Consider the following 20,008-nt stretch of genomic DNA (forward strand, 5'->3'; position numbering starts at 1 on the left):
CGTAGTCTAAAATGTAAAATCTGTCCTGCTGTTCACTCAGTCAGTACTATTGTTGATACATTGAATCAGACAGACCCTATAGAATATTACTGCACAGCAACTTCCAATGTAGATACCCAAATGCATTATGGGCTTGTGCTCTGTGCAGACAGTGTGGTGAAGGCTAGTGCAGGAATAACAAGCGTTGGAGGAATGAGCAGGGAATCCTGGGACATCTTCACTCGCACACCCACGTGAAAGATCTCACACCGATGATGACTCTATAAAGCAGTTGACTGTGATGCAGATGCTCGGACCACAAAGGTTAAAAAGGCATTTGCTGAGCACATACCAACAAATAAAAACCCTCCGCTAACCACTGCAAGTAGCTAGCTTTATAGCACTGTAACTGCTTCACAAAGAGTACCTCCAGCCCCGCCCCCACTGCCTCAGCCACACCCCTTTCTTTATTGATGGACGCCGGATGTGAACAGCAGTACGCAGCTGTCCACACAGTGGGCTAATTACCCAGCATGCAGATGGTGAGGCTGGAGGGGCGGCGCGGCGCTAGCAGGTAGATGCTAATCACCTGGAGAGCCACAGAGACCCCAGTCAGGCTCACGCTACATTCCAGCATCTGTCAGAGCTTTCCTTTCCCACCCCAGTCTCCGCTTTCTGAGGGCAGGCGGGTGGGGCTGTAGTGCACACAGTGATGCTAATGCTAACGCTCACTGCTAATTACACAACTGTGAGGACTGTGTCGTCTGATGCAGCCACAGCTTGGGGTGATCTGTAATGCAGACAGGCAAACCAAGAAAATCAGCGGGACTGGCCTGGGTCTTGTCCAAAAGGCTTTGCTGCTCTGCTTGGGAAGGGTTTCTGACACAATGCTATGACTACGCCCCCCCGCCCGGTATTCTACCACGGACAGCACTACTGGGAGAGTGTGTGTATATATGTGTTTGTTTGTGTATGTATGTTTCTGTGAGCGTAAGAGTGCATGAGTGCGTGTTGTGTGTGTATGTGTGAGTGCACATGTACAGTCAATGTGTGAGTGTGTGTGTGTGTGTGTGCACATGTACAGTCAGTGTGTGAGTGTGTGTGTGTGCGCACATGTACAGTCAGTGTGTGAGTGTCTGTGTGTGTATATGGTGTGTGTGTGTGTGTGTATGTGGTGTGTGTGTGGTGTGCGTGTGCGTGTGTGAATGTGAGTGTGTGTTTGTGTGTGCACATGTACAGTCAGTGTGTGAGTGTGTGTGTGTGTATGTGGTGAGTGTGTGTGTGTGTATGTGGTGTGTGTGTGGTGTGCGTGCGTGTATGTGAATGTGAGTGTGTGTTCGTTGTTGACACATGTACAGTCAGTTTGTGAGTGTGTGTGTGTGTATGTGGTGTGCGTGTGTGTGTGTGTGTGTATGTGGTGTGTGTGTGGTGTGCGTGTGTGTGTGTGCACACGTACAGTACAGTGTGTGAGTGTGTGTGTGTATGTGGTGTGCGTGTGTGTGTGGTGTGCGTGTGTGTGTGTGTGTGTGCGTGTGTGTGTGTATGTGGTGTGTATGTGGTGTGCGTGTGTGTGTGGTGTGCGTGTGTGTGTGTGTGTGTGTGTGTGTGTGTGTGTGTGTGTGCGTGTGTGTGTGTGTATGTGGTGTGTGTGTGTGTGTGTGTGCGTGTGTATGTGGTGTGCGTGTGTGTGTGTGCACACGTACAGTACAGTGTGAGGGTGCCGGCCCTCCTGTCCTCTTCCTGCCAGTGTCCTCCTGTCTCCCCCCACAGTCTGTGTGGAATATTTATAGTGCTGTCTGAGCTGATGTGGCTCCATAAATCCTGTGAATTAGCACCGGCCGTTAGCTCTCCGGTGGGCTTGGACTCCGCGCCCAGGGCACAATGGGGCTCAAACGCGTTTCAGGGGATGCCACGGCGGCCATTGGAGGACGACATAGAGAGCGCCCTGAATGAGACTATTGAGCTGTTTGGCCGTTCAGGAAACTGAGGCAGCTGAGAGAGGAGGTGATTTAAGCAGGTTGACAGTTTTTTTTTTCTGGATGGGATTCAAATGGGTTATGCAGTGCTGTGAGCGGTGGGAAAAGGGTGGGGTCGGGTGACGGAGGTACGGGGTGTGTAACACAATACCGGATTGTCTGCTGTACCTGACTCTTACGCAAGGATAGCCCCAACAGCCATAGAAACGTAATACATGCAGGAGTCACTGAATGCAGGAAAACTGGATTCAACGGACGCTCTGTACTACCAAGGGAAAAATCAAATAACACCTAACACAGGACTGATTCAACAAAGTAATCAAATCCACTGCACCCACACTGCTCAAACAAACATAGTTTGCATGTGCCTGACTTAAGAAAGCCACAAACATTTTTCCGATGTCTGTCCTTAGCCTTTCTTATTACAATTTAATATTTGGTTTTCAAATCATGTAACCACCGTACTTTGATTGGATTAGCATTATCTCCGACATATAAAAGCAACAACTTCACACAGTCTTCTCCTTTTTGAAGCAATGGCCTCGTACCTTGTATAAACGGCTTGAAGGGTTGCGTAATACGAGTTCAGGACAGGGGACTATGACAAATGAAACTCTTTGCCCTGGGCCTAAAAAGCATACATCTCATGAATTCTGACATGTCATTTTGTAATCACGGCTTCTGTGTCCTCCTAGTTCACCTGCCATACTGCAATGTCAGACAAGGCTGAGAAATATTCAAAGCAAATACCTATGTGAGCTCACCACCTGTGTGCTTACGCCTCATTATCCTCCCAACCAACAGCTCTTATCTCATTACCCCACCCCCCCAAATTCCACTCTGACTCCCGGCAGCTGCCCTGGAGCTGTAGGGAAGTCCAGTGGCTCCACTCTCATTCCGGGACCGTGTTATTCCCTGCTCCCCACGGACTCCTGTCCCAGTCTGAGGAAGATAGTGGGGAGAAGAGGTCCCGGGTGACGTTGTTCTGCGTGGGGGGGGGGACTTTGTTCTGATAGCGTCAGCCTGCTCCTGAGTCTTGGCACACACAATCTAACCTTGTTCCCAGGAACAAGAACAGGCCCTGATTGTGATAAAGAAAAAAAAACATTTCTCCTGGGCTGGAGGACACAGCTCAGCTGTGTGGTTCCCGACCGTGTGGCAAGTGCACTGAGGAACACGTGTTGAAAGCACCATTCACACTGCTCATGAAAAGTTTAGTTTGTCAATTTCATTTATTCATTTGGACAATTTTTTTGTAAGGGACAAGTGCAAAAAACATTTGCAATTGCGAATGCACTGTCCGATGTACTGTGGACTTTTCCCTTGGTGGCCCATACAAGCACGTGGCTCACTGGATTTCCAGTGCTGACGTATTTAAACTCTGTGATAGAGGCAGCATGTCTGAAACAGCTTACTTGCCAACTATTGAATACATAAGTGGAGTACACTGGATGAGAAATTTGAGTTGGTGAAATTTTCTAGAAATGTAGTTTCCTCTAAAATCTCCGGATGATATTCGGTTTTCCTGGGAGACGCTTTTCAGGAAGTAAATCATACTTGTAATGAGGAGATCGTGTAAATCAGAGAGGAAGAGGTGAGACAGTGTGACAGTTTTGGGCGGTATGTTTGGTAGACAGTGCGTATTTTGAGGTCACGGTCGTTGGGAGGCTGTTTTTCGGACAGTGCCCTCACACACACGGGAAAGCTCCCTCGGATCAGCAGCGGTGTGAGAGGACGGGACGCTCACAGCTTCCTCTTCGCAACTCACGCCACAGCGTGACATCGCATTTATTACCTCCCTCACTGACTGAAGAACTTAGAGCGCCCGACAGCTTTAGTGCCGCTGTAATTGGCAGCTATTGAGGAAGAGAGCTCTGCTATAAAGCCTTTGTGCCACCAATGGCCGTGCTCACGGAAATATGGCCCACGCCTATAACTCAGCACTTCTTTAACAAGCTCTTCGCTAGGCCTCGCCACCCAGGCTGGAAAGCTAAAAAGCACTTCCTGACAGAATAAGGAAATAATACCCCTGAACAAAGGAGATAGCAGGGCACTCGCTGGCTGACCTCTTCGTAATTCACTGGCGAGCGGGAGTTTAAGGGCGAAGCCACAGCGGGGCCGGTTTTGCGGGGGCCGAGGGCAGCCCCCTCCCAGGGTGAAGCCATTCCCCAGCAGTCGTGTCTGCTGCATTATTTACAGGCCGAACTTCACCGCCTGTCTATGAGGCGCCCGTCAAATAGCGGGCTACCAGGGCGCGCGATTACTTTTCACAGAGCGACTGCTCTTTTGAAAGTTAAAACCGTGGCAAGGCGGTTTTTCCACAGTCAGTCAGACTCTGGCACAGAGACAGGGCTGGAGATGCTATCGCTGCGCAGCGGGCAAAGAGGGCCGTATCTGTTTCTGGTTTTCGATGCAAATTCTGGCTTTTGTTACCAGTGAACCAAGAGTGAACCAGTCTTGGGGTATATAGCTAATTGTCATTAGCATCTAGCCAATGTCACGGGTGGAACCGAAGCCTGCTCTCTAGGCCCACCGCCCACCCCAGCTGTAGATGTTATCTCTGCAGAGTCTGAGTTTTCTGCTCCCCCCTCCCTCCCTGAGAAGGAGATGTAGCACAGCTCTCTGGAGGAGCAAGGCTCCCCATCCATTATTCACAGCCACACAGCGGCAAGGAGAGGAGGGGAAGGGAGAGGAGAGGAGAGGAAAGGAGGGGAGAGGAGAGGAGAGGAGGGGAGAGAAGAGGAGAGGAGGGCAGCGCATCTGGGCGTCTCTGAAAAAGACGGAGGCTGATTCTCAGCACGGAACAGTGCTGTGCACCCACTGTGTCCGTGAATGAGTGTTCTCAGACACACACGTTCAGAGGGACTACTGCTCCGTTACAGCACTCCGTGAAGAACAGGGTGGCATCTGAGCCAAACTGAATGAAAGCTGTGATGGACCTTTAGGGAAATGAAGAATGGTGAGTGTTAATGTCCTGCTGTGTGCCTAACCAGCCAAACATAATTGCACTCAGTTTGGGATCAGGTCAAAACACTCCCAGCTAGCCTGATTATTGCGGCGGTTATCAATTCATTACAGTCCCCTTACAGGGCCTTTTTGTCCTATCTGAAAAAAGAGCTTCGGTAATGTGAAAAAAAGTAATGCCATTTGACAGAGCCTTCCTGATTTCTGGGTTTGGGTTCATTCCCAGTAGCCACTGAAGGGTGAAATGTGCCTTCAGATCTCAGAACTCATCAATCTCACCTGAACAGCACCCCTGAATCCCAACTTGAATATAGACCCCTGAATCCCAACCTGAACAGCACCCCTGAATCCCAACTTGAATACAGACCCCTGAGTCCCAACCTCAACACAGAGCCCTGAATCCCAACCTCAACACAGACCCCTGAATCCCAACCTCAACACAGACCCCTGAATCCCAACCTCAATACAGACCCCTGAATCCCAACCTCAACACAGAACCCTGAATCCCAACCACAACACAGAACCCTGAATCCCAACCTCAACACAGAGCCCTGAATCCCAACCTGAACCATCCCAACCTAACCTGAACCCAGACCCCTCCAGACCTGAACAGCAACCCCAAAGCTCAACCGGAACGCAGAGCCCTGAATCCCAAACTGAACAAAGGCGCCTGAATCCCAACCTGAACACAGAGCCCCGAAGCTCAACCTGAACACAGACCTCTGAATTCCACCCTGAACACAGTTGCCTCCCACAGTACAGGCTGTGCTTGTGCATTCAGAGCACAGAGGCAAACACAACCGCAAGACATCTGTGCAGGTGCGCAACTGACTCATCTCCTTGGCGCTATAGAAACGGACAGAAACCGAGGCATTACAGCATGAGACGGGAATCTGGAGGAACGGGAGGGCCTCAGGTGCATGAAACAGCACAGGTGGAAATCCTGCGCTTTCTTCACTCACACTGCTGTCTTCCTGCGGGGCTGTTCTGACATGTGCCCAAGTGACATCATCAGTCATAGCACAGCTCCCACATAACACTCGGTATCAGTGTGGGATTAAACCTTCTGCTGATACCATTGTGTTCGTTCAACTTTGTTTTTAATGAAGTCCCCCTTGAATTGATATAGATGTACAGCTACATCTCTTGGCTTTATCATTGCAATACAGTAAACTTCAAGGTGGAGGAAGGGGGAAACAACTTGCAATGACAATTTAACGTTTTGTGAAGTTGAATTTATGTAGTTATGCTAAATTATGCTACTTGTTATTTATGCTTTGACATAGCTAGCTAATGCTGTTACTGAATCCTCTTGTAGTGATCTAAACACAGACTTTGTTCTGTGAATATGAAAATCCATGCAAATATATCATTCATGCTACATAGTTACACAGGTCAGCAGTACACCATTCATTGCAAAGGGTGCTATACTGTATATTCAATCTACTTTAAATTCTGTTTCTGTGAGTGATACAAATCAATAATGTTTGTGATTGATAAATATACCCATAGGCAATTAGTCTACAAATACACTTTTACACAAAGAAAAAACAACAACAACAAGTGCACGCACACACACACACACACACACACATACACACACCAAAATCTCTCTCACATGCAGAGGCAGCACATTCACAGGTGCGAAAATGTTTTGTTTTTAAATTATGTAAATGATGGTCATTATTGGATAATGAGGTTTTCAGGACATTAGAACACCCAACATTGTTTAAAACTTTTTTGCACAAGAGCCAAGATTAATTTACTGTGGGCGGGTGCTAACATCGATATTACTCTAATTAAAGAAACTGCCATGCTCTGTTCTGTGCTAAAACTCAACACAATTCCGTACCGAACAGAACATTGATTTCTAACCCCCGCACTGAGGGGAAACACACAAACGACCACACATTTCAGGAGCGCGAGCTGCACTCTATCGATCTCAGAAACAATAAATATAAATGTATGTTTCAAGGGCTAATTAAAACTGTGGAAACGCTCACCGAGCAGGCCAGACATCCACAGACAGGACAGAGAAGAGGGAAGAGGATCCGATGTTATTGTTCGAAAGGAAGCACAAACTGTCCTGTCAGTTCCTCCTCCGCCTCTCTGAAGCGCAGAGTCAAGTGGAAACAGGTTCGAGAGGCAAAGCCCGGGACAGGAGGTGACGCAATGGGTCCCAATATTGAGCATTATCCCAGGGGGCTCCTTCTGAAGATTCAACTATAGAAATGTGTGGAGTAGGGAGTTTCTTTTGAAAGCTACGGTCACGTGAGGGGGCAGCGCTAGGGCAGTGGGTACGAGCCCCGGGGGGGTTTCATATTATTAAATATGAAACTTTGGACAGGATGAGAAGTGAGGAAAGAGAGGGGTAGGGAGCAGAGACTGAGGAAGTGAAACCAGCCTGAGAGGGAGTCTGCCAGGCAAAGCCCCAAAGGGCAGGCCCTCTCCCTGGGCCAGACAGGGGCTCTGCAGCGTAGAATATCCCCTCTGCCTTTACCCCTCGCTGGCCTGCGGAGGGTGGGATCCTCCTCTATCGCTGGGTTCCTCCCCACATTTCGGGGGTTTTCTCTGGCCACTGTTTGAGGGTTTCACTCCCCACTCCACACTCTTACCTCATGTGCTATTTGGGGGTCCAAACCTGGTTTGCTCTTTTTTGTTTTGCGCTTCTGTTACTCTGTAAAGTGTCTTTGCGACAGCCTTCTGTAAGAAGAATTGAGTCAGTGGCTGTGGCCTAGAGATGAGTCTGTCAGTCCTGCAGCAGCCTGGATTCATCCTGCTCACCCCCTGCCCTTTACCCTCACCCGTCCTATGGAACTGCTCTGAAAGGCTCTTGATCATGTTGTGATGGCTATATTTAGAACCTCTACGCCCACACCAAGGCGCACTTAGACCCGTGGATTCTGCAACCCTCAGATAAGTCTCGTGTCTGCTTAGAATGCCACTCACAATGCGAAAACACTGCGCAGAACTCGTAGACATCGGCTATGCTGCAATTGCAGACAAGATAAAAGGTCCATTTAAACCAGGCTTTGATTTCGAACGCTGCACTTGGCGTTGGCAGATACCACACTCCATTATGCTTCTGCATTCACGTATGACTCAGCCCTGGAAATGAGTTGTTCTCACTTCCTACGCATTTCAGAAAAAAAATTACAGGGCCCAGAGATGTGCAGGAACAATGACTGGTTAATTTCGTGGAAGGATACGTATAATAGGTTAGGACGAAACTTCCTGGTCTGACACCGCAGGGCTCCGCCCCACTCATCACACGCTGTCACTGTGTGAAAACCTCCACTCCGTCTGAGACAAACGGACACGCCTCCAAGCGGGAAGAACCAATCAGCAGCCATCTCTACGCCAACACCACCCCATTAGGGAATGAGCCACAGTCTAACAAGCACAGCTTGTGTAGACCTAAAGGACCCTGAAACCCTGGGGCACCCTGTAGCTTAGTCGTTAAGGTACATGACTGGGATCCTGGGGGTTGGTAGCCCTTGTGTAGCCACGATAAGATTGCTCCAGGGGGGATTGTCCCCTGCTTAGTTTTATCAACTGTAAGTTGCTTTGGAAATGTTATTAGAAATCCAACCAGTTGGGAGTTCCCCAGACTTCTCTAAAACAGGTCACTTCTGGGCAGAAGCTCACGCTTCCTGTCATTTGGAGACCCCCCCCATTATCGTTTGGGAGACACCTGCACACAGCACCAGATGGGCCCCTAATGGCCCTTAATGGCCCCTAATACCGTCCTGAGCAGCTCAAGCTGCCCCTCCTTAGAGGAGAAAGTGGAGAGCAATAAACACTTTTTGTGGCTGCCTTCTGGAGCACTGATGGGCCTGTAGGAAGCCCTGTGCCGAGATTACCCTGCCAGGCAAACAAAAGGCAGCCAATTCCCGAGACAGTGACAGAGACTGGCTTCCGGACTCCGTCTGCATTGCAGGGGATCAGGCAGGGAGGGGAAGGGGGGAGAGCAGCACTCAAACCGGCGCCCACGTCGCACAGGGGCACGCAAAGGACCGACCGGAGCCCATTCTGTCACGGGGAAGTGAGAGGCATGTGATGGGACTGACTGGGGGAGAAGCAGGTGAGGCGTTGACCCCGCTCTCCTGAGGGGACAGCTGCACTGAGGCAGGCGGTGTGGACTCTTAGGACACAGTGCTGAAAGAGAGGCTGATGAGGGTGCAGCAGGTTCAGCACCCCCCTCATCACACGGCCGTTCTCTGTTCTGATGAGTCCCGCCAGCAGGCACACAGATCCCACTGCAGCTCTCTGAAGGCATGCGCTGGTGAGCACGCTAGCATACTGCAATGTTTGCGAACTTAGTGAACACACACACACATACACATACACACGCTCTCAAACAAACACACGCGTGCATGCACACAAACACACTCTCTCTCTCTCTCTCACTAATGCACACACAAACACACACACATATACACTCACAGGCAAATATTATGCAAACATGTAAACACATGTAGCCCTTGACATTGAATGGACTAAATCAACAGTCAAAACCCAGCTTATCAGGTTTGGCAGCTCCTGCCCTGTCAATGTTCAACCAACCAATAAAAATAGAGGAAGTAAAACAATAACAAAGCAAAAAAAGCAAAAACCAGAAGGACACAGGACTACCGACTCCGGAGGAGTTACACAGCTCCTCGACCTTTACTGTCCAGTGAAAGCAGGAGTGCGGGAGCACAGCGGGGCTGTGACAGTCTGGGAGCAGCAGCAGGTGGTGAGTACGGACCTGACAGCCTCACAGCTCCACAGAGCCAGGGTCATCCCTCACTCACCCCACCCCCCCGGGGCCATCCAGCACCCCCGCACACACCCTGCCCCCCACCCCTGTCCTGTGTCTGTCAGTGTGAGCTCTCCTGCTGGTGCACCGCTGTCACTCAAACCCCCAGAGCTCATACCCACTGCCCTACTGCTGCCCCTCAAACCCCCAGTGCTCATACCCACTGCCCTACTGCTGCCCCTCAAACCCCCAGTGCTCATACCCACTGCCCTACTGCTGCTCCTCAACCCCCAGAGCTCATACCCACTGCCCTACTGCTGCCCCTCAACCCCCCAGAGCTCATACCCACTGCCCTACTGCTGCCCCTCAACCCCCAGAGCTCATACCCACTGCCCTACTGCTGCCCCTCAACCCCCCAGAGCTCATACCCACTGCCCTACTGCTGCCCCTCAAACCCCCAGAGCTCATACCCACTGCCCTACTGCTGCCCCTCAAACCCCCAGAGCTCATACCCACTGCCCTACTGCTGCCCCTCAACCCCCCAGAGCTCATACCGACAGCCCTAGCACTGCCCTTCACCTACCCAGCTGAACCACATCACGGTCTGCCCTGACCGCTCGCAGTCAATCTAAACACAGGTGAGGCAGTGAACGCACACAGGGATGTTGAGGGTGAAACCCCTCCCTCAGTGAGCTGTCCGCTAAATGCTAAATGGTCACAAGAGGCGGGAGAGCGAGAGAGCGAGAGAGAGATAGAGTGGGGGGGGGGGGGGAAGAGCTACAGACCTCTCAGATACACCTGGTGTTGTTTTTACATTTTTGTTCTTAAAAGATAAATTGATTGATGATGACAGCAGGTACAGTCCGTTTTGGGTCCGACAGACAAATACGCACGAACAGACACACACACACACACACACACACACACACACACACACGAACAGACACACAGACACACACACACACACACACACGCACGGACAGACACACACACACACACACACACACACGCACGAACAGACACAAACACACACACACACACACACACACACACACACACAAATGGTGGCTTAGCACAAGAGAGGACTCACTCCTTTTGCCAGGAACGGATCGCTTAGTATTCCCTGCATTACTTTTCCTGGCTCCAGGAAATAATCTAGTTATTCCTGTCCTGGTAAAATATGTTTGGAGTGAAAGGGGATGCTGAAAGTGGACCTTGCCTTCATTTGTCTGAGGAAACACAATGGGCTTGAATGGGATCTGTTGCAGGAGACACTCACCCAGCTCCGGTGTAAAATCTGAGCCCTCCCCTGCGTGCCACAGGAGAGCTGCTCGTCTGCACCGACAACCACAATGACACAGGTCTCCCTCCAGAGTCAGGCTCATCTTCCCTTCTCTGCCAACAGTGCCAGGAACACAACTGAAACAGCGCTCTTTGTGCCGAACAGGTTCCCATAAAGGCCAGCCTCACTTCCTCTCCACTGCCACTCACGCTGCGCTTTTATATCGAAACTGACCTTTTCAGTACGCCGTCGAGCCCTTACTTCCCGTTCAACAACGCATCGCGGGGAAAGTTCCGGTTTCGCGGAGTTGAGCCGGGAGTAGAAGTCCGCGCGTGTGGAGTGAACCTAACGCTGGGTCTCAGGACCCAGGGACCTGGGACCTGGGCCCCCTCTTGGCCCGCCTAAACTTTTCACACTGACCCTCTCTCTCCAAGCCTGTCTGCACCCCCCCCGGCTATCAATTAATCCCATTATCGTCAGAGTGACGGTGAAGCAAGCGGAACGGCCGGCTAAAGGCCAGCCTGCTGCTGCCCGAGCCCCAAAACACAGAGAGAACGAGAGAGAGAGAGAGCTTGAAAGAGTGAAAAAAGAGTTAAAGAGTTTGAACCCACCTTATTGTGAGAGAGGGAGGGAGAGAGAGAGAGCGAGAAAGAGACAGAGAGAAAGAGAGAGAGAGATAAAGAGAGAGAGCCCAGTACGGACACACACACACACAGCCGGCTCAGACAATGGACTTTGCTCCGCTGAGCTCTGCCCCCCCCCAGTCACAGCGCTGCGCTGCCTCTTACCCCGTCGCTCACAGTAGGGGTACCCTGGCCCCCCTCGCTCCCATCTGCGCTGGCCAAACCGCCATCCAGGGAAGACATCCACGGTCCGGAGCCCTGCCCGGTCCCCCCAGGTCCCCCGCGAGGGTGGCCCAACAGGTGGAGGCAGGTGGGGGCGGCTGTCTGCGCGCAGGGCTGGGGGCAGCGCCGTCCGTCCGCTTCGGGGTCTTCCAGAGTAATCCTCAGGGGAAGGAGCGCGTTTCCTTCTCCGCTCTCGCTGCGCTAGCGTAGCCTAAGACAGGAGCTCGACTCAAACGCACTGTACCTCGCGCTCACTCGCTCGCGTTTGCCAACACGCAGGGACGTGCACGGCTCTGGCAACAGTTGTTGGGACTAAGCCACTCCCCCACTCTCCACCCCCCGCTCCCTCTCACTGGGCTGTTGCCAGGCAACTGGCTTCGGCTGGGCCGGCCCTCGGCGGTGACATCAGAGGGAGGGCAGGTCTCGCATTGCAACACACTCTCCACTCAGCTGCCCACACAGCTTCTGCATTAAGAGCCTGCGCTTCTGAGCAATCCAACGGGCAGGTTTCGGTGGGTTGAAATTGCCTCGACACCAATGGCCCGACCACTCAGATGCATTTAAAAATAGACACAAAAAATAAACTAATATAGAGGGAAAAGATAGACAGGGCTCTGAGATACAGCCTCATAGTGCTGAGGGACTGAAGGTAAATGCCTTACAGGACTTGGAGAGAGTGACACTACTGCCTCCAGGGGAGGAGACTGGGCCAAAAGTGGTGTGAGGCAGGCGGGGTAAAAGCTAGTTCACAGCAGGCAGCCAGCTCTGAACACGGTCCCTTAACCCCCAGCATTCCCTCCTGAACACGGCACACACAGACTCGGACACCGGATTCGCCTACCAGGCGACTCCCCAAGTGTCTCTAAGCAAAGTCATCTGAAGGGCGCGTAGAAAGGCTGCAGGAATTCTGGGTAAATGAAACAGATGTTGCAGAGAATATGGCCAATTTGACATGTTAGATTCCCTCTCCTTCTCCTGTGTAGTCATGGAGCATGGGCACTCCAACACACACTTTGTACACAGAGCTATACACACAAGAAGGATATACACATCATTATGTATTACTTCACAATACAAGATTGAAATTTTATTTTCTGCCTTGTCTGGTACTGCAGTGCACTCACACATCCACACCCACAGTCTCTCACTCTCTCTCTCTCTCTCTCTCTCTTTCTCTCTCTTTCCCGCTCTCTTTCTCTTTCTCTCTCACACACATTCACGCAAATTTCAGTATTTATATCTCATACTGTTATACTCCTCTCCTTTATCATTCTGCTATATACCTCCCTACCCTATCACTCTGCTATACACTCACAACTCTAGCATACTGCTCTACTCCTCTACTCACTCTGCTATACACTCACAACTCTAGCATACTGCTCTGCTCCTCTACTCTATCACTCTGCTATACACTCACAACTCTAGCATACTGCTCTACTCCTCTACTCTATCACTCTGCTATACATTCACAACTCTAGCATACTGCTCTACTCCTCTACTCTATCACTCTGCTATACACTCACAACTCTAGCATACTCCTCTACTCCTCTACTCTCACTCACGCTGCTGTATGTGCTATGTACCTCTCTAATCGATTGCACCTTTGTACTACATCTCCCAGCCTTCTTCCATCTCCCCACTGTGCTGCAGAATACTGCTGCTGCACATAGCCCCCCTCTCCCCCCATAACCCCCCCCCCTCCCCAAACTTCTCCTCTCCTCGTTTCTGCTGCCCCAGTTTCCCCGTAAACACTCCCCTGCAGAGAGGCTTGTTCCTGGAGCCGCACACAGCCAGCGACACACCCACCACCTAATCCATCATGGCCTTTGTCAACAAATACAGGCCACCTCGTGTGCAAGCACCTTTATGTTTTATCTCGCCGTTGCCTTGTTTTCACTGTAGCTTCTTTCTTCACGACTGAAAAGTTCCACCTTCATTTCCACATCAGGTCATGTCTCAACGGACACGCAAGCTCGACGGCGTCTCTATTCACAGGGACGGGGACAGAGTCGTGTGCCTGGTGTGGGGGACGGGGAAACCGTTTAAAAGCTAATCGCCCGTGGAGGAATCTTTTCTTTCTGGCTTTCCTTAGGTATTGGGCCGGTTACTGTAATTTGTACTGCGTGTACACTGTAACTGAGAAGAGCTTCTCCTCGGCTACGCCACCATTTTGGGCATCGCCTGCAATTTGATTCCCTTTAATCTGCTCGAGCTGTATTATTCATTTGAAAAACAAGGTTACAGGGCTGGGTCCTCAGATATCACCAGGACTTAATTAAATCCATCCAGCGACTGATGAGTGAAAGAACAATTCTTGCATTAATCCCTTCTCAGGGGAATACAAGCCCAATCTAGTTGTTACAGCAAAAGAAAGGGAAGCGTATTAATGAATCAAAGTGATGGAAGTGTGCGGGAAGACTGCTCTCACTCGAGGAAGAGCGTTCCTGTTAAAGGGAAGTGCCTTGGCTCCTGGGACTCCCGCTAACACACCCGGCCGGCCAGTTTCCCTCAGCGCTGAGGACATTGCCATTGATCTGTGGAAACCGGCCTTGAATGAAAACATTTTATGAGCGTGGCTGACAGCACAAAGCAGGTCTTTCCAGCACGCGGGTGTTTGGATACGCAGAGAGGACGGATATGATAAAGAGGCCAAAATTATTGCGTCAGATTTTCTGCGGTCCACAGCAGTACTTTTCTAGAGTTTGTCATTAATCAGTTCTGGATTTTGGGGAAACCAGAATGTCACAATGAAGCTTGTAAAGTTTTTCATTTTGTTCCTGTCACCAGTTTGTGGTAGTGGGTCCTCTGTGTCGCCGTGGTTGTCAGAGGCTCCTGACGGGCGCGGCGGGAGGTCCAAACGCTACGGTACACGATGGTACACGCGTGTGAAACAACAGCTTCGCGTTGGGTCAGTGATGCTGAGGAGGAACGGAAGCGCTCTAAATGTGAAGCTTAGAGATGAGTGGCAGTGCGGTAGAATCACAGTCAACAGGCAGAAACGAGGAGAGAGTCAGGGAACGGAGAGAAAAGAAAGAATGGAAACCACGAGCTTCCTCGTCTACCGTGGACTCCGCCCTTCAGAGGGGCCGGGTCCAGAAGGACTGCTGCAGCTCCTGAGGAGAGTCTGACTTGGATGAGCACCAGAAGCTCGCCTCCCTCTGCCCCCTTCCTTCACGGAGCGCGGTTTTATGTGGATCGCTGCTGCACTGCAACGCTTTGGAAACGGCCTCGATGGCAACGAGCAAGTCAAATCTTTTTCAATTAAGAATGAGCAAAACTGTCTATAGAGCCTTTTTATTCACAAATGAATGGCCAGATGAGAAATATTAATGGAGATATGACTGTAGAAATCCTCTGTGCGGTGCAGTGGGTAGCACTGCCGCCTCACAGCAAGGAGGTCTTGGGTTCGAATCCCCGTCGGCCGGGGCCTCTCTGTGCGGAGTTTGCATGTTCTCCCCGTGTCTGCGTGGGTTTCCTCCGGGTACTCCGGTTTCCTCCCACAGTCCAAAGACATGCACGTTAGGCTGATTGGAGAGTCTAAATTGCCCGTAGGTATGAGTGTGTGAGTGAATGGTGTGTGTGTGCCCTGCGATGGACTGGCGACCTGTCCAGGGTGTATTCCTGCCTTTCGCCCAATGTATGCTGGGATAGGCTCCAGCCCCCCTGCGACCCTGATCAGGATAAGCGGGTTCAGATAATGGATGGATGGATGGAAATCCTCTGTGCTTATGTGGGGCAGGGAGAGTGTCCCCTGGATCCCCCAGCAGTTTCCTGTTGTGAGCACAGGCCTGCCACAGAGACACAGGGACAGGAAAGAGGAGCAGGGTGATGTCAGCTGAAAACACACTGTCCATCCTCTGTTCCCCCGACTTACACGCACACACACACACACACACACACACACACACACAAAACCACGCGCACACACACACACACACACATAAACACGCACACACGCATGCACACACACACACTGATACACACACACACGCAAAGGCGCACACACACACACACACACACACTGACAGACACACACACACTGACACACACACACACACACACACACTGACAGACACACACACACACACACACACACACAAAACCACGCACACACTGACAGACACACATACACTGACACACACACACACACACGCAAAGGCGCACACACACAGACATTTCAGACACACACATACGCACACACACAGGTTTCCATGCATATAGGAAAGTCCTGCCCACATAAGTGCCTCTAACCGGCCGTTCAAGCAAGCAGAAAGAAGCAACAGAAGTCTGGGTGACCTTCACAGTTAATTATCAAGGCAGAAGACAGACCCATATTTTCACATAACCACAACAACAAAAACGCACTTAACTCAGCGTAGAGTTCATAGATCTTAAGGCAGTAGCTCTGCACCTGTTTAATGACAGACCTATGAGAGTGTCCCAGGTTGTCTGTGCATACGGCAGGTGAGCTCCTGACAGAAAGCGAGACATGGCTGCTTTGTGCAGTTTAGTTAGCCACTCTCTATAGCAGCTAACCACCCAATTCATCAGGCACAGCAGCCCCACTAGAGGCACATTAGGCCAAACCGACACGTTATTTTATCTTTAATACACACTCTCAGGAACAAAGGTACGGTGGAGGTACATTTTTGTGTACGCCCTGAAAGATACACTACTGGTAATTTGGGTACTAATAAGTACCTTTTACAAGCAAAAAAAGGTACACATGAATTATGAAACCAATGGCTAGGGGTACAGTTTAATGTATCTATAGGTTACCGCCCCAGTGACGAGCTTTTGTACCTTTTGGGGCGCAAAAAAAACTATTAAAAAAATGTAAATTCAGCTCTCATAGAGGTCAGTCCAATCTGCTCTGTGGGGTGTTAAGGACACAGCCATGTAGAGTCTGTAATGCACTAATACACAAAGGGAGAGAGAGAGGGAGAGATAAATAACAGGAGGGGGAGGGACAGAATGAAGGTGAAGAAAAGGAGGAGTGGAAGTAGGGCTGAGAGGGAGAAGGGAATACACCCAGCCATACAGAACGAGGAGAGAGACAGAGGCACATCTGACAGGGTAGCACACTCTACCCTCTCAGAAATAAAGGTACAGAAAGTGCCTAAAAAGGTACAAATGCTTGACACTGGGGTGGTACCGTATATGGACATGAAATTGTACCCCAAGCCACCAATATATAATTCATCTCTTTTTTGCTTGGAAAATGTACTCATTTGTACCCAGAGAGAACGTTACTGTGCTTTCACATTCGGGAAATGCGATCCTTGAAGAACAAAAATGAACCTGTCACTGTCACTTGTGTACAAATGGCTGTCCTGTAACAGGACCTGCACACGCAGCTGCGGCCTCTGAACTGGCCCACTGGCTGCAGGGGGCGGGACAGGGACACGGTCATATCCCGATGCCCCCCGCTGACCCGCTGAGCCCCTCCGAACGGCTGTCCCGAACTGCCCCTACCTTACAGCGCATCACAATGCATTAGCCAGCATTTAGCTGATGCTCTTATCCTCAGCGACTTACCCAGCCTAAATGTTACAAACAATCCGTGCAGACAGCCAGGATGCGCACTGAACAATTGAGGTTAAGCACCTCGCTCACGGCACAACGGCAGAGCCCCACCTCAGAACCAAACTCTCAAAATGCTGCATGCCCAGTTCCCTAACCGCTATGCAGCGCTGCAACCCCGACATGGACACACCCTGCCAGCCTTACAATCGCTCATTAAATATGGTTATAGACGGTATATACCATAGTTCCTTCTTCTTCTTCCTCTTCACTCAGTGCCAGGCACTGCTTTGTGTTTCAGTATGCTTTACTTGGCAAACGTGGCAGTCGTTGAATTGCCATGGGCATAGATCATTCAACAACTCATCACTACCTACAGTATCTGTAATCTACTGATTCTAAGGAGGGATACAATCCAACAAAATGCATTTAATTGCACTACGCTGTAATTATACTGCAAGCTCTTGCCTCAGACTAGTACAGGGGTGCCCGCCAATCATGTGCCGTGGAGGGGGCTGGGAGTACACAAGTTTTCATTCCAACCAATCGCTACACCAGCTGATTTCACGAATCAATTCCCTCCTCCCTGGTTGAATGGGTGTCAATTACTGAAATCAGCTGGTGTAGCGATTGGTTGGAATTAATACTCTTGGCCCTCCACGGCACATGATCGGGGGGCAGCCCTGATCGAGTATATCACATATACTCATACGAAACACTGCAGTTTGCAAGTTCTGGACACACATCGGTTTCCGGTGTGTCTGTTCTCTGTCCCCGCTGGCATCCATCGACTCCTCTGCGCCGATCCACACGCTTCCTGTTTCTCTATAGGCTTCCGGGTAAGAGAAGCCATGTCATCCATCTTCCAGATCCAGATCCGCACAAACAGCCCACATCTGGCCTCCGTTTCCTTCGTCCTGACGGCACTCACGAGCACTGCGCGGCACTTCACCTCACGCTGTGCGCCGCGGCGGATGCCAAGACCTACCGTCACACGTGTGAGGGATAGGTACGGTAACAGTTCATTAACTGGCTGGACCAGCAGACCTGCATACTGAAGGGATTATACTGTGTCACGATGCTAAGGAGCCAGGGCAGGTAGATGCCTGCCTCTGCTAGCACTGCCACAGTACACCACAGAAACCTCGAGCTGGCTTGTGGTAGCTGGGAAAATGATATATATATTTTTTTTTTACAATTGTGCCTGTTTCAAACAATGAGCTCAGATGGGTAGGCTACTAAAAACCCTGGCAGAAGGATATCTTTCCCACAGAGGATGTTGTTAGCTTTAGGTTAGATTTACAGATTTATTAAGGTTCTAGCTCTGTCAAGAGAAAGGACTGTAAGTTGAATGCACTTTCATACTTGGCATGTGAACACTGGCTTTATTTCGCCTTGGCTGAGGTATCACTGATATGTCTGTTGTGTTTCCAATGGGTAACAACAACCCATTTTCTGTGATAGAGCTGCTTTATGTAGTTCCCAAACTAAACTAAATACCCTGACATGTAAATACACAACTATGAAGTCATGGAAGCAGACACCTATAAAACAATGTAGCCTGTTGTAGCTCCCATTTTGTGTATGCTTTGCTCCTATGTGTCTCAGTAGACACGATTCTGCTAGGTCACACTATGCATCCTATGCATTAACGATAGATTGTTAAATGCCGGGAACCACAGTTCCTTAATCCTGGAGTCATTAAAGAAACAATCATATACAGATAATAAATATTAGCAACACATTTGTGCAATCGTAGTAATAAAACTGTAATGAATGAAGTTAATGGTGCAGGGGGTTGTTAAGCGGCTGTTTGTGAAGCTAGACTTTACAGGTCAATGGTCCTTTGTGTCTTATACTTTAGTTGCACTATTGGGGGCACCAAGCACTGTGAGGAGAGAGGATTACCTTCAGCCCAGACTGTGCTTAATGCCGTATCCCTGCGCAAGTCGCAGGTTTATACTTCATAAATTAAATATATTTTTAATTAAACAACAGTCAATGTCAATGTCGGCAGACGTTAGAACATTCATGAATATTCTGTGATATAAACCAGCCTATAGGCAGCTAAGAGGAGCATCACTGCCGCTTGGAAACATAAATGAGCACGCACTCTACCATGCTAAAAGAGCCTCACTACGGGCAGGGACCGCTCAGCGGTGGAGGTGCCATTGGACAGTCGATGGTGATTAATGTTTTTTGAGTGTTTTTTACTGCTTCTCGTTCGTACACAGGGGAGCCGAAGATGGCCACTGCAGAGGAGAAAGCTGTTTTTGATGTTTTTTATCTTCTCGAAAAGCAGTGTTAACACACTCCACAATGCCTCCTCTGCTGGTCCTGCTACAGGGAATACATCCCCCACAGTTAGCTGACTCAAAGAAAAAGAATACTCCCACACACACAATTTACCTGTGCTTTTATTGTCGACATTTTGTTGTGTGATCTTTCTCGAGACAGGTAAATTACCTGTGTGTGCCTGTGCCTTTTCTTTGTGGATGTTTTCTACTCATCTCACTAATGGGACTCTGTAGGGACGGCTGAAGCAGGGCAGGGCCACTGAGCTGCCAGGAAAAACATGCCTCTACTTGGCATTTTTCAAACATTTACCACACACTCTAAACCCAACGGGCACTGAAAGGCACAGCTCGGAAAATAAAAAGGCCTCTTCCTCATTCTTCACCGTGTGAATACAGGTCTC

The 20,008-nt window shown here is 50.0% G+C and overlaps 1 protein-coding gene across 2 annotated transcripts in view; it reads right to left on the reverse strand.

Moving 5' to 3' along the window:
- Window positions 1–20,008, reverse strand: part of rab11fip4b (RAB11 family interacting protein 4 (class II) b) — a 78,059-nt gene that overhangs the window by 20,122 nt on the left and 37,929 nt on the right. The window contains exon 1 of one of the 2 annotated variants that reach the window (XM_061230697.1): window positions 11,731–12,037. The exons of the other annotated variant lie outside the window; for it this stretch is intronic. Coding sequence (XP_061086681.1) covers window positions 11,731–11,808 — 78 coding nt within the window. The 5' untranslated portion in view covers window positions 11,809–12,037. Of the gene's footprint in view, window positions 1–11,730; window positions 12,038–20,008 lie in introns of those variants that run through there. 2 annotated transcript variants of the gene reach the window in all.

Source organism: Conger conger, chromosome 2 (assembly GCF_963514075.1).
Source record: "Conger conger chromosome 2, fConCon1.1, whole genome shotgun sequence".
Taxonomy (NCBI): Eukaryota; Metazoa; Chordata; class Actinopteri; order Anguilliformes; family Congridae; genus Conger; species Conger conger.